Source organism: Oncorhynchus kisutch, unplaced genomic scaffold (genome assembly GCF_002021735.2).
Source record: "Oncorhynchus kisutch isolate 150728-3 unplaced genomic scaffold, Okis_V2 scaffold1126, whole genome shotgun sequence".
NCBI classification, from domain to species: Eukaryota; Metazoa; Chordata; class Actinopteri; order Salmoniformes; family Salmonidae; genus Oncorhynchus; species Oncorhynchus kisutch.
Window position 1 is genome coordinate 56694 of NW_022263071.1, and position 13447 is coordinate 70140.

General features: G+C 42.0%; 1 protein-coding gene across 1 annotated transcript; it reads right to left on the reverse strand.

The window, feature by feature from the left end:
• Window positions 1–254: 254 nt before the first annotated feature.
• On the reverse strand, window positions 255–11697 carry LOC116364957 (zinc finger protein 879-like). Its single transcript, XM_031817716.1, has 3 exons — window positions 11601–11697; window positions 11293–11470; window positions 255–3265 (listed from the first exon to the last, which is right to left on the reverse strand). The coding sequence occupies exons 1-3, from the start codon at window positions 11601–11603 to the stop codon at window positions 2550–2552; spliced, it is 897 nt and encodes a 298-aa protein (XP_031673576.1). The 5' UTR covers window positions 11604–11697; the 3' UTR covers window positions 255–2549.
• Window positions 11698–13447: the final 1750 nt, after the last annotated feature.

The following is a 13447-nucleotide window of genomic DNA, read 5'->3' on the forward strand; positions in this document are numbered from 1 at the left end:
CACAAAATGTCACCAGTCATTGGATTTAGGTTGCAAGTTGGGTGAAACACAAAATGTTACCAGTCATTGGATTTCGGTTGCTGGTTGGGTGAAACACAAAATGTTACCTGTGGAAACAATGTTTATTCAATCAGTGGGAGGCCTGTAAATTCAGGAAAGTGGAACGAGGAACTCTTCTTTGAGACAATGATAAACAGCAATCCTTGGGAGAGTTGTGGTGGATATTATAAAATAAGGATCTGCTGGAGTCCAAGTCAAACCAAGATTCTTTATTTCTGAGCTCAGAGAGAATAACAGAGTTACACAGCGCAGTGTAGACAGTCTGATTTCCTGAAGTATTGAGTGACTAGCACATATCTTTATAGTTTCCTGTTCCTGGGAGGGACTTTATTCATACAAGGACACAGGTGTAAATTGGTTTGCAACACAGGATGATACTCCCAAGAACAGGAGCTTATAATAGGACAGTTTCACAAGGTTAGTCACATACTCAGTTATGTGGACACACAAACAATTAACATTTTCCATTACAGAGTCTGAACATTTTCATTTCATTAAATCATCAGTGGGCCAACAATGCAAATGTCAACAATGGAACTAATGCATCACATCCAAATATCACTTGATTATCTGTAGTGCTGGAGGAATGACACACCCAGATAAACACACACAGAGTTTAAAAAAAGGACCATTTTAAACACATGGAATCTGATCTATCCTACATTTGAACACAAGGAAACTGATGTACATTATATTCAAACTGAAATACTCCATATTGTCATGATGTGGCCTTTTCTGGGTATAGATTGTGGCTTCCCCCTCTCCTACATCCAGGTTCTGTTATCTCGGGTCGTAAATACCTGGCGGAGACTCTCTCCCCCTTTTCATACAGAGAGAGACCACAGAGTGAACAAAGGAATTCACGTGGCCGAACTCCTAAATCCCCAAAATGGCAAAATTAAACTATTTGTCCACCTTTGAGAGTGTGGGAAGGGTCTGTGGACTCTTAAGGGACAGTTATGTTGAGTGTGTTTCATTTGGTGACCTCAGAGAGGACAGGAAACACACATAACTATGTCTCAATGTGTACATTTCTCAATTATCGGGTTTGCATCTAATTCTTGTATAAAATGAATGAGTAAAGATGCAACTATTTATGAAATGATGTAATGTGATGTTAAACCTTTAATGTGATAGAATTGTATTCCTTTAAAAGTGTAACTAAGTCATTGGTCCGTCCCCGAGGGCACAGACATGATCTGGTGTCATGGAACCGCCTATCCTATTGTTACGAATAAAAGTCCCTCCTAAGAAAAAATCCTCTTCAGACTGAGCGCTGTGATTGCGAATAGTTTAGAAAACGCATACATCGGTGTAAGCCGAATACTTATTTTCCACAATAATTTGCAAATAAATTCATAAAAAATCCTACAATGTGATTTTCTGGATTTTTTTCTTCTCATTTTGTCTGTCATAGTTGAAGTGTACCTATGATGAAAATTACAGGCCTCTCTCATATTTTTAAGTGGGAGAACTTGCACAATTGGTGGCTGACTAAATACTTTTTTGCCCCACTGTATGTACATTTCCGACTTCAACTGTACTATCAACTGTGTGTAATGAACCCTTTTGTCTACCCCGCTTCTTTCTCAGTCCCACTTCCCTTTGTCCACCAAGCCGTCATATCGCCTTAGCCCAGTAGGGAATCTGCCCTATCATTCGTTAGTAACCAGTATCTACTGTTTGTTTCTCAGTCCACACCCACTTCCCTTTGTCCACCAAGCCCAGTAGGGAATCTTCCCTATCATTCGTTAGTAACCAGTATCTACTGTTTGTTTGCGCATTTCTGTGATTATTTAGTTAGTTAATAAATGATTAAGCCAATTGGTGTATGGATGATTTATTTAAAAAAAGGCTGGGTTCGTGCAGATAACCAACAATTTACGACGTTTGGAATGAGACTGATGTGAGTTAAAGAATAATTCATTAATATAAAATGAATTGAAAAGATAATAAAATATCAGAAGAGTTACATTGGGAAAAGTATAACTTTGTAATCTGAAGTCTTTCCGTGGTGCCCCGACTTCCTAGTTAATTAAATGTACATGATTGGTTTAATCACGTAATAATAATTACAGAGAATTGACTTAATAAAATAAGTCTTCACTTTTAATGATGGCAAAGACACGACAATATTCAATTCATATTTTCTAATAAAAACACACAAATGTATTTTTGAGTATACTTTGTACCATTCAATTTCATGTGGTATAAACAAGTAAACACATTCTCAGTCAACAATATAAGACAATTGGGAGCACTGTGTATGTTCTCTGATGAATTTTAAGTCATTGTGATGTGAAATATACATTTACACACAAGGAGAAGTCATTATTCTCTCCTGTGTGGATTCGCACATGTTTTTTACACTACTGATGAGTAGAATGCCTTCCCCCCAGTCTGAACATTTGTAAGGCATCTCCCCCGTGTGCGGTCTCATGTCTTCTTTCAGGTGTCCTAATGGGGTAAAAACGCATTGCACGCTGGGATCAGTGGTAAGATTTCTCCCCTGTGTGAATTCGCTCGTGCTCTTTCAGGCTTCCTGACCGGCTAAAACTCTTTCCACACTGGGCGCAACGGAAAGGCTTCTCCCCTGTGTGTATTCGCAAATGATCTTTGAGGGTGTCTAACCGCTTAAAACTCTTTCCACACTGGGAGCAATGGTGAGGCTTCGCTCCTGTGTGTATCCTCTCATGTCTTTTCATGTTAACTAAATGGTTAAAACTCTTTCCACAATGGGAACAGTAGTAAGGCTTCTCCCCTGTGTGAATTCGCTCATGAGCTTCCAGCTTAACTAACGCCGTAAAACTCTTTCCACACTGGGAGCAGTGGTATGGCTTCTCCCCTGTGTGTATTCTCCCATGTCTTTTCATGTTTCCTAACTGGTTAAAACTATTTCCACACTGGCCGCAATGGTATGGCTTCTCTCCTGAGTGTATTCGCTCATGAGCTTTCAGGCTTCCTAACAGGCTAAAACTCTTTCCACACTGGCCGCAATGGTATGGCTTCTCTCCCGTGTGTATTCGCTCATGAGCTTTGAGGCTTCCTAACCGGCTAAAACTATTTCCACACTGGGTGCAATGGTACGGCTTCTCTCCTGTGTGTGTCCTCTCAGGTCTTTTCAGGCTTCCTAACTTGATCTGGGAGCAGAGGTGTCGTCTTGATGTTGTGGAGGTCTTTGGTTCCTCCAAGTTTGGTTTTCCTCCTGCCAAAGACAGTGTTTATATAAAAAGAGACCAGAATGAAACCTCCACTCTCCAATTTTGTGTAAATTTGTTTACATTGCTTTGCCAAGATAATCCATCCACGTGACAGGTGTAGCATATCAAAAAGCTGATTAAACAGCATTACACAGGTGTACCTTGTGCTGGGGACACTAAAAAGCCACTCTAAAATGTACAGTTGTCACACAACACAATGCCACAGATGTCTCAAGTTTTGAGGGAGTGTGCAAATGGATTGGGGACTGCAGGAATATCCACTGGAGCTGCTACCAGAGAATTGAATGTTGCATTCTCTACCATCAGCCGCCTCCAATGTCTTTTTATAGAATTTGGAAGTCCGTCCAACAGGCCTCACAACCGCAGATCAAGGACCTCCACATCGTCTGAGATCAGCCACCCGGACATCTGATGAAACTGAGGAGTATTTATCCTTGAGGACTATTTAACAAAGCCCTTTTGTGGGGAAAACTAATTCTGATTCGATGGGCCTGGCTCCCAAGTGGGTGGGCTTTACGCCCCAACAGACCCACCAATGGCTGCGCCCCTGCCCAGTCATGTGAAGTCCATAGATTAGGGCCTAATAAATGTATTTACGTTGACTACTTTCCTAATTTGAACTGTAAATCATTGAAATTGTTGTTTTCATACCTGTTCAGTATGTACATACAGTGAGGAGAACAAGCATTTGATACACTGCCGATTTTGCAGGTTTTCCTACTTACAAAGCACGTAGAGGTCTGTCATTTTTTTAATCATAGGTACACTTCAACTGTGAGAGACGGAATCTAAAACTAAAATCCAGAAAATCACTTTTTAAGTATTTAATTTGCATTTTATTGCAGGACATAAGTATTTGATCACCTACCAACCAGTAACAATTCCGGCTCTCACAGACCTGTTAGTTTTTCTTTAAGAATCCCTCCTGGGGCCTGTTGCACAAAAGTAGAATTAAGACATCCGGGATAAATGACTCAGCTGAGCTCAATGAAGCCAAAACATGTGCGTCCAGGCTTAATTGGTTGCACAAAGACCAAGCCAGGATGAGCAGACACGGATTCATTAAGCCAGGTGAAACCAATCCTGGATAGGTGCGCGCTCACGGCTCACTCAAATAGACCCCGCCACAGATCACAGATTAACTGATTTACCATGGCAACTAGAGCCGCGTACTTTTCCCCGTCGGAAGCACAAATCCTCATGGAGGCATACGAGGAGGTAAAAGATATAATTAAGAAGAAAGGCAACACCGCCACAGTGATAAAGCAAAGAGAAAAAGCGTGGCAAAGTATTGCAGACCGCCTGAATGCGTAAGTAGTGCACAATTACACACTCACCGCTCCGCTGAAACATCACAATTACAATTCAAATATTTAATTCACATCTCCAAAAATGCAGTTGTACTGTAATTATGAAACGGTTTAATTTTTTATTGAAATGCACTGCAGATATGAGTGAAATTGTGTAAAGTAACTCCATCACACTGTATAAAGCTATGATAAATTTGTTGATATTTTTACTGAAAACAAGACAAAAATACCAAGTAATTTTTTGCAGTGTGACTCCATTAAATGTGTGTGTGTGTGTGTGTGTGTGTGTGTGTAGATTAAACATGAACGGGCCAAAACGGACATGGCAGCAGGTCAAAATCAAATACAAGAACATTCTGCAGAATGGTATGGTCCCTGACTAATATTTAACAAAGCACAAGCATATATTGTACCCAGAAGGTGCCTGCTCACACATTGTCTGTACTGTTTTAGCAGTGAAAAAGAATACCCACAGACAAGGCACGGGTGGTGGGTCACCAAAGGCTGACCTTACCCCAGCAGAGGACATGGCCTTGGAGCTAAAATAAAGGCAGGCCCGTCTTAGAGGGGATCCCTGGGGGGAAAGAGACGAGCATAGGTTCCTCCCAAGATGCCACCCGCTTCATTCAAGGTATGTCCTTCCATCTCTACATGGGATACAACCACATTCATATTGAATCAATTTGGACTGTCTGACTTTGGTTTACCTATTGCCTTGCAGTGTCTGGCAGCACTGTGTTCCTGTTAGAGCCACCAGCACAAGCACCAGACCAGATCCAGTGAGTACTCCATCAAAGGCATACTGTAGGCCTGGCATGTCTTGTCTACTAGCTTCAATATGAATCCGATTAAATGTGATAGGGTGAAGGCCCCAGTGCAGCAGCAACAGCACATGATGGAGACGATGATGAGGAGGAGACCATCTCTCTGGATTCCAGAAGGCATGAGGTATCATGTTAAGACTGTGAAAGTACTATTTACTCTACAATGGTGAGGAGTCCTCATCAAAATCAAAAAATCTAATTTCTTTTACAGGACCCAGATGCTATACAGTGGGAAAACCAGCCTGGCAACATAGTGCGTATTAATAAAAGGACACCACATCCTGCCAAATTCCAGCTGCGCTAATTGTATTGTGTTCACAGAGCTCACAAGCTATCAGAAAGTTGTATGGCAACCACCTCCGGCGCCAAATAGAACTGGCAGACATAGACATTCAGTACAAGAAGAAAAAGATGGAAAATCTTGCACTGGAGTTCGAAATAAAAAAGAGGACAATTAGGAAACTGGACCTTGAAATAAAAAAACTTGAGAGGGAGGTGAGATATGCCTTCAATGTACACTGTATGCTAACTGTAACACAAATGTATTAATCATTATTTTTCTTTCCTCCCCCAGCTCCAAGAAGATGACACAGCTCAAAATAAAAATTAGGTATATTCTCGTAAAGTCAAGTGAGCCATGACATATGAGCTCTTATTGTGAGCACACAGGACGGTGGCATCTTTCTAAGGTTTTTTTTATTTTCCCAGCAATCAGTACAACCAAGTCATCGTTATAAGGCATCGCCCTCTTTTGCCCACCCCCCCAGCACCAGGTGTGGCCACTAGCCTATATGAAGGCCCAAAATTGTGTGTTCCTTTCTGCTCTGACAATGGCATGCCCATTCGTGCGAGATGTGGTGGATGAAGAAGCACTTGTGCTGAGGAGAGCCTTCAGGCGAGAAAGGGTCTTCAGGGACCGGTTGGACCCACTGGCCTTCCCTGATGACCATCTATATGAAAGATACAGGTTTTCTGCAGATGGCATCAGGTATCTATGCAGACTACTGGGTCCCAGGATTAAGCACCGCACTGCACGGAGCCATGCACTGAGTGTGGAGCAAATGGTTTGTGTGGCCTTGTGCTTTTTTGCTAGTGGAGCCTTCCTGTACTCAGTGGGGGATGCAGAACAGCTGAACAAGGCCACAATTTGCCGCACAATAAGGAGTGTGTGTCTGGCTATCAAAGCATTAGCAGATGTCTTCATCTCCTTCCCTGGCCACAGAAGACTCTGTGACATCAAAGAGGAGTTCTATAGGATTGCAGGTAAGAGGATCTACAAATTACAGGACAACTGTTAACACATAGTGTTAACAACCAATGTCATTGGTGCAGTGGACTGCACACACATAAGGATAAAAGCCCCCTCAGGTGCCCATGAGGCCGATTTTGTGAATAGGAAATCCTTTCACAGCATTAATGTTCAGGTGAACATAACTTTTTGATATTGTCCATTGACGAACACTCTGCATTGCCAGTGATGTGCATTGATTGGTGTAATATTCCTCATCTTATGATTTCAGATGGTCTGCAATGCTGACTGTGTGATCAGCAATGTTGTGGCAAAATGGCCTGGCTCAGTCCATGACTCCAGAATCTTTCGGGCCTCTGAAATCTATCAGTGCCTATCACAAGGTAAGCCACACAACCCCTATTTATAACCATCATGGCTGTGTCAAGAATATCACTGTGTTTATGAGGTAGTAATGATGAGATTTTGTGTTGACAGGTGAATTCTCTGGTGTGTTGCTGGGAGACAGGGGGTATGGCTGCCAGCCTTTTCTCCTGACACCTTTCACAGACCCCCAGGAAGCACAGCAGGCCTACAACCATGCCCATGCCAGGACCAGGGCCAGAGTTGAAATGACCTTTGGCCTCCTGAAGGCACGCTTTCACTGCCTTCACAAATTAAGGGTCAGCCCTGTTAGGGCATGTGATATTACTGTGGCTTGTGCTGTCCTCCACAATGTGGCCTGCCTGAGGAAGGAGAGGGCCCCCAGAGTGCCACCAGCCATGGACTGGGACAATCCGGCAATCTTCCCTGATGACGACAGTGGTCGGCTGCTGAGGGACCAATATGTGTTGAATTATTTTAGTTAGTATGTGTGCTTTCAATTTTGGTTAAATATGTCCTGCGGTGGCAGAGGAATTTGGGTTTTTTTGGGTTCGTTTTTTGACGAATTTGGCCTCTTATGATTGTGCGGTATACTGTGTGTAATACAAGGCTGCAGGGAGGCTACTGCATCCATTCATTTGTCTGTTCAGTTGATGTGTATGGATTTGTCCTGCATTTATTTTAGTGTGCAGACATGCAGGGTGTGTTATATACAGACCTTTGAATGTGTATGTATAATATGCTTGGATTCTGTGCTTTCCATCTTGTAGAGTCACTGTGACTTCAGTTTCGAAAGGAGCTGATGGTTTACCTGCTTTGTTTTGTCCTTATTCAATAAAGGAACATAATGTTACACATTGTGTTTTTATATTCATATGGAATGTGTATTTGTTTATATGACAGAGTACTAGGGCCACACTGAAGAAAAAGGATAAAGTCATAAATTTATGAGGCTGGTTCTTTCTGCAGAAAAGCTACATATTGTTTTTACAGTTTTGATACTTATGACAATGTGATACTTAATATTCTGGCACATCAGCATGTCTTTGTTTATGAAACCATACTGAAGTACAATTTCACGAAATGCCCCACATCTGTCATTTTAACTGTCCTCCTTTAAAACAACTGGTTACAATATTATGACTTGTGTTTTTTTCCCCTCTGTGGCCCTAATATTCTATCATTTTATATATAGCATTATAGTCTATGGGAAACTGTACATTATCTAATGATAGCAACATCATCTAAAAATCATCTTTTATCCAAAATCATTGAAATTAATGATCACAAACGTTTAAATAATAACAGTGGGTCTAGTTATATGTGATAACAATGTATAGTGAGCAGTGAAATAACTATTGGTTTCCATTTGTGGTGACTGCTGACTGACATTAGGGATGAGATTAAATAGATCCTGGAATTTAGCCTGGTCTGGAGCAGGCTAGCTCCACAGAATAAATCTCCATGGTAATTTATACCATAACATATCCTCCTGCCCCCTATCCATCTTTAGTGCAACCGGATTACGGATCAATTGAGCCAGGATCACCAAGATATCCTGGCTTAATCCCTTATCCTAGTTTTGTGCAACAGGCCCCTGGTCTCCACTCATTACCTGTATTAACTGCACCTGTTTGAACTCGTTACCTGTATAAAAGACACCTGTCCACACAGTCAATCAAACAGACTCCAACCTCTCCACAATGGCCAAGACCAGAGAGGGTGTAAGGACATCAGGGATAAAATTGTAGACCTGCACAGGGCTGGGATGGGCTACAGGACAATAGGCAAGCAGCTTGGTGAGAAGGCAACAACTGATGGCGCAATTGTTAGAAAATGGAAGAAGTTCAAGATGACGGTCAATCACCCTCGGTCTGGGGCTCCATGAAAGATCTCACCTTGTGGGGAATCAATGATCATGAGGAAGGTGAGGGATCACCCCAGAAATACACGGCAGGACCTGGTCAATGACCTGAAGAGAGCTTGGACCACAGTCTCAAAAAGAACCATTAGTAACACACTATGCCGTCATGGATTAAAATCCTGCAGCGCACGCAAGGTCCCCCTGCTCAAGCCAGCGCATGTCCAGGCCCGTCGGAAGTTTGACAATGACCATCTGGATGATCCAGAGGAGGAATGGGAGAAGGTCATGTGGTATGATGAGACAAAAATAGAGCTTTTGGGTCTAAACTCCACTCGCCGTGTTTGGAGGAAGAAGAAGGATGAGTACAACCCCAAGAACACCATCCCAACCGTGAAGCATGGAGGTGGAAACATCATTCTTTGGGGATGCTTTTCTGCAAAGGGGACAGGACGACTGCACTGTATTGAGGGGAGGATGGATGGGGCCATGTATCGCGAGATCTTGGCCAACAACCTCCTTCCCTCAGTAAGAGTATTGAAGATGGGTCGTGGCTGGGTCTTCCAGCATGACAATGACCCGAAACACACAGCCAGGGCAACTAAGGAGTGGCTCCGTAAGAAGCAACTCAAGGTCCTGGAGTGGCCTAGCCAGTCTCCAGACCTGAACCCAATAGAAAATCGTTGGAGCGAGCTGAAAGTCCGTATTGCCCAGCGACAGCCCTGAAACCTGAAGGATCTGGAGAAGGTCTGTATGGAGGAGTGGGCCAAAATCCCTGATGCAGTGTGTGCAAACCTGGTCAAGAACTACAGGAAACATATGATCTCTGTAATTGCAAACAAAGGTTTCTGTACCAAACATTAAGTTATGCTTTTCTGATGTATCAAATACTTGTGTCATGCAATAAAATGCAAATGAATTACTTAAAAATCATACAACGCGATTTTCTGGATTTTTGATTTAGATTCCGTCTCTCACAGTTGAAGTGTACCTATGATAAAAATTACAGATCTCTAAATGCTTTGTAAGTAGGAAAACCTGCAAAATCGGCAGTGTGTTAAATACTTGTTCTCCCCACTGTGTATAGAGAACCAGTCAAAGGTGGACACACCTACTCATTCAAGGGTTTTTCTTTATTTTTCAAAACTATTTTCTACATTGTAGAATAATAGTGAAGACATCAAAACTATGAAATAACACAAATGGAATCACATAGTAAACAAAAAAAAGTGTTAAACAAATCAAAATATATTTTATATTTGAGATTCTTCAAAGTAGCCACCCTTTGTCTTGATGACAGCTTTGCACACTCTTGGCATTCTCTCAACCAGCTTCATGAGGTAGTCATCTGGAAAGCATTTCAATTAACAGGTGTGCCTTGTTTAAATATTAATTAGAGTTTTTCCTTCTTAGTGCGTTTGAGCCAATCAGTTGTCTTGTGACAAGTTAAAGGGGTATACAGAAGACAGCCCTATTTGGTAAAAGACCAAGTCCAAATGGCTCAAATAAGCAAAGAGAAACAACAGTCCATCATTACTTGAAGACATGGTCAGTCAATACTGAATATTTCAAGAACATTGAAACTTTCTTTAAGTACAGTCGCAAAAAACATCAAAAGCTACGATGAAACTGGCTCTCATGAGGACCTCCACAGGAAAGGAAGACCCTCAGAAAATGCAGCCCAAATAAATGATTTACAGAGTTCAATTAAGAGACACATCTCAACATTAACTGTTCAGAGGAGACTGTGTGAATCAAGAAGCATGAGCAATGGACCGGTGGAAATCTGTCCTTTGGTCTGATGAGTCCAAATTTGAGATTTCCGGTTCCAACCGACATGTCTGTGAGACGCAGAGTAGGTGAACGGATGATCTCCACATGTGTGTTTCCCACCGGGAAGCATTGATGAGCATTCATGAGTGATGGTGCTTTGCTGGTGACACTGTTTGTGATTTATTTAGAATTCAAGTCACACTTAACCAGCATCGCTACCACAGCATTCTGCAGCGATACACCATCCCATCTGGTTTGTGCTTAGTGGGACTATCATTTGTTTTTCAACAGGACAGTGACCCAACCAGAACCAGGCTGTGTAAGTGCTATTTGACCAAGAAGGAGAGTGATGGAGTGCTACATCAGATGACCTGGCCTTCACAATCACCCAACCTCAACCCAAATTGAGATGAATTGAGATGAGTTGGACCGCAGAGTGACGGAAAAGTAGCCAACATGTGCCCAGCATGTGGGAACTCCTTCAAGACTGTTGGAAAAGCATTCCAGGTTAAGCTGGTTGAGAGAATACCAAGAGTGTGCAAAGTTGTTTTTGTTTTAGTCGGGGACAGCCCTATTGGGAACAGATACCAATGGGCAGATCTATTTTATTTGTTCAAACTACAGCACTTACTTTGACGTGTCAAATCTGATCCTTTCTTCTCTTCTCCTCCTCTCACAGTTCCACTCAGCCCTGTTGTTTTCCTGCAGTCCACCAGCAGCACAGACAACCTCTTCATACCCAGCAGTAACGTGCTACCAGGAGAGGCACGATACAGGGACTCCGGGAGGGAGGAAGGGCTAGCGTTGTCCTGGTAACCATAAAGAGGGGACACAGACACATATCATTATGGATGCTGATGTCACTGTTGTCATAAAGTGCCTTACAGAAACCCAGACCCAGATAGAGCAAGCTGTATGCTAGACCAGACCAAGCTGTACCATCTGGTGTTCTGAAATGGAGAGACTCTTCTCTGTCTCGTCAGCATCAGGATGTTGTTGAGGCTCCCCAGAGGATCCACCATAGTCATGTCTCTCTCCTGTGTTAACGAGAACATCAAACAGATGGTGAACTTATTACCATCATCAATTATTACTGTCTATTACAGTCATAGGGTCTTATCAGAGGCATTAATATCTCTAAATTAATTGGGTGCCTTTTGTGTCCCTTTGATATTTTAAGTATAAATTATGCTCCATTATTACATTTTGAAAGCCTGTTATATATAATTAAATCTAATTTAAAAGTCCCAAAAATATATGTATCAATGGCAGATTGACCCTTTAACAATTTATATAGTATCGAACATCACATTGAAGTGAAGAACTTCAGTAGAATGCCCCTTAAAAACCACACATTAATTCAACAACTGCATAGTTTGTGTCCCTGTTGAAGACAGCACTCACTGGTGTTAATCTGATATTCTGTCTCCTCCTCTTTCACTCCCAAAACGTCTTCCTCCTTCACCTTTACTGAAATAGAACCTTTTAGAGAGGAAGAGGATGCTTTCTCTTCTTTCCCTATAACAGCCTCCTCTTCCATTCTGAAAGGTTGTTTCTCTCCTTTCACTGTAATATCCTCCTCTTCGTCTTTAACGACAATGTTCAGCGCCAGAGCTTCTTTCTCTCCTTTCACTGTAATATCCTCCTCTTCGTCTTTCACGACAACGTTCAGCGCCAGAGCTTCTTTCTCCGGACAGCAGACATCTTCTTCTTCAGCAGGGGATGAGTAGTTTAATGAGCTCATGATCAGGGATGTTAGCTAGCTAGCTAGCAAGCATTAGCGAATAGCCTAGTGCTATTAATGAGCTGTTAGCTAGCTAGCTAGCTAGCATTAGCGAATAGCCTAGTGCTATTAATGAGCTGTTAGCTAGCTAGCTAGCTAGCTAGCATTAGCGAATAGCCTAGTGCTAGGCTCAGTATCAATCTTTAACAAATTTGCAACTTGAACAGGCAAATCAGGTTCAAGTTAACGTCAACTGAAATGTGTTTTAAACACTGCGATTAGCTAATGTACATTAACATGGCCTAAAACGTCAATCTTTCAGTTTTACCTTGTCTACCAAGCTACCGAGATGGTTGAAATAGTATCCGTGTTGTTGTTCCTGAAGAAGCGTCCGTCCAGTCCATTATACGTCACGCTAGAAGCATCACCTGAAAGACGCTCGTCGCCATCTGCTGACTGGAGTGGGTAACGCAGTGTGGAAACAATAGTTACAACACTTTTTGTATTGGAAAGAACGTCATAATTATTTAACAATAAGCTGATATATTTTCTCTTACGTCTTACAACTAATACTTTCCCGTACACAGACGTAGAAGCGTAATATGAATGTGTAGATGATGAATAAATACTTCCATGAATAGGAAGTGTGTTTATACACATTTACAATATTCATTTTTTATCTAGATGTGACCATACTATTCCCTTAAAGCTACGCTACAAAGCTACAACAGGTGTAGACATTACCGTGAAATTCTTACTGACAAGCCCTTAACCAACAATGTAGTTAAGAAAAATAAGATGTAAGAAAAAAAAGTTACACAATAAAAAAACTATACCGTGTTTACAGAGTCAATGTGGAGGCTGTATACAGGGGGTACCAGTACAGAGTCAATGTGGAGGCTATATACAGGGGGTACCAGTACAGAGTCAATGTGGAGGCTATATACAGGGGGTAACGGTACAGAGTCAATGTGGAGGTTATATACAGTGGGTACCGGTACAGAGTCAATGTGGAGGCTGTATACAGGGGGTACCAGTACAGAGTCAATGTGGAGGCTATATA

Excerpts from the sequence above, each read along its gene's own strand:
- LOC116364957 (XM_031817716.1), bottom strand. Across the intron at positions 3,266-11,292 it reads ATCAGATTTGACACGTCAAA|GAGGAAAACCAAACTTGGAG; the intron begins GTAAGTGCTGTA and ends TGTCTTTGGCAG.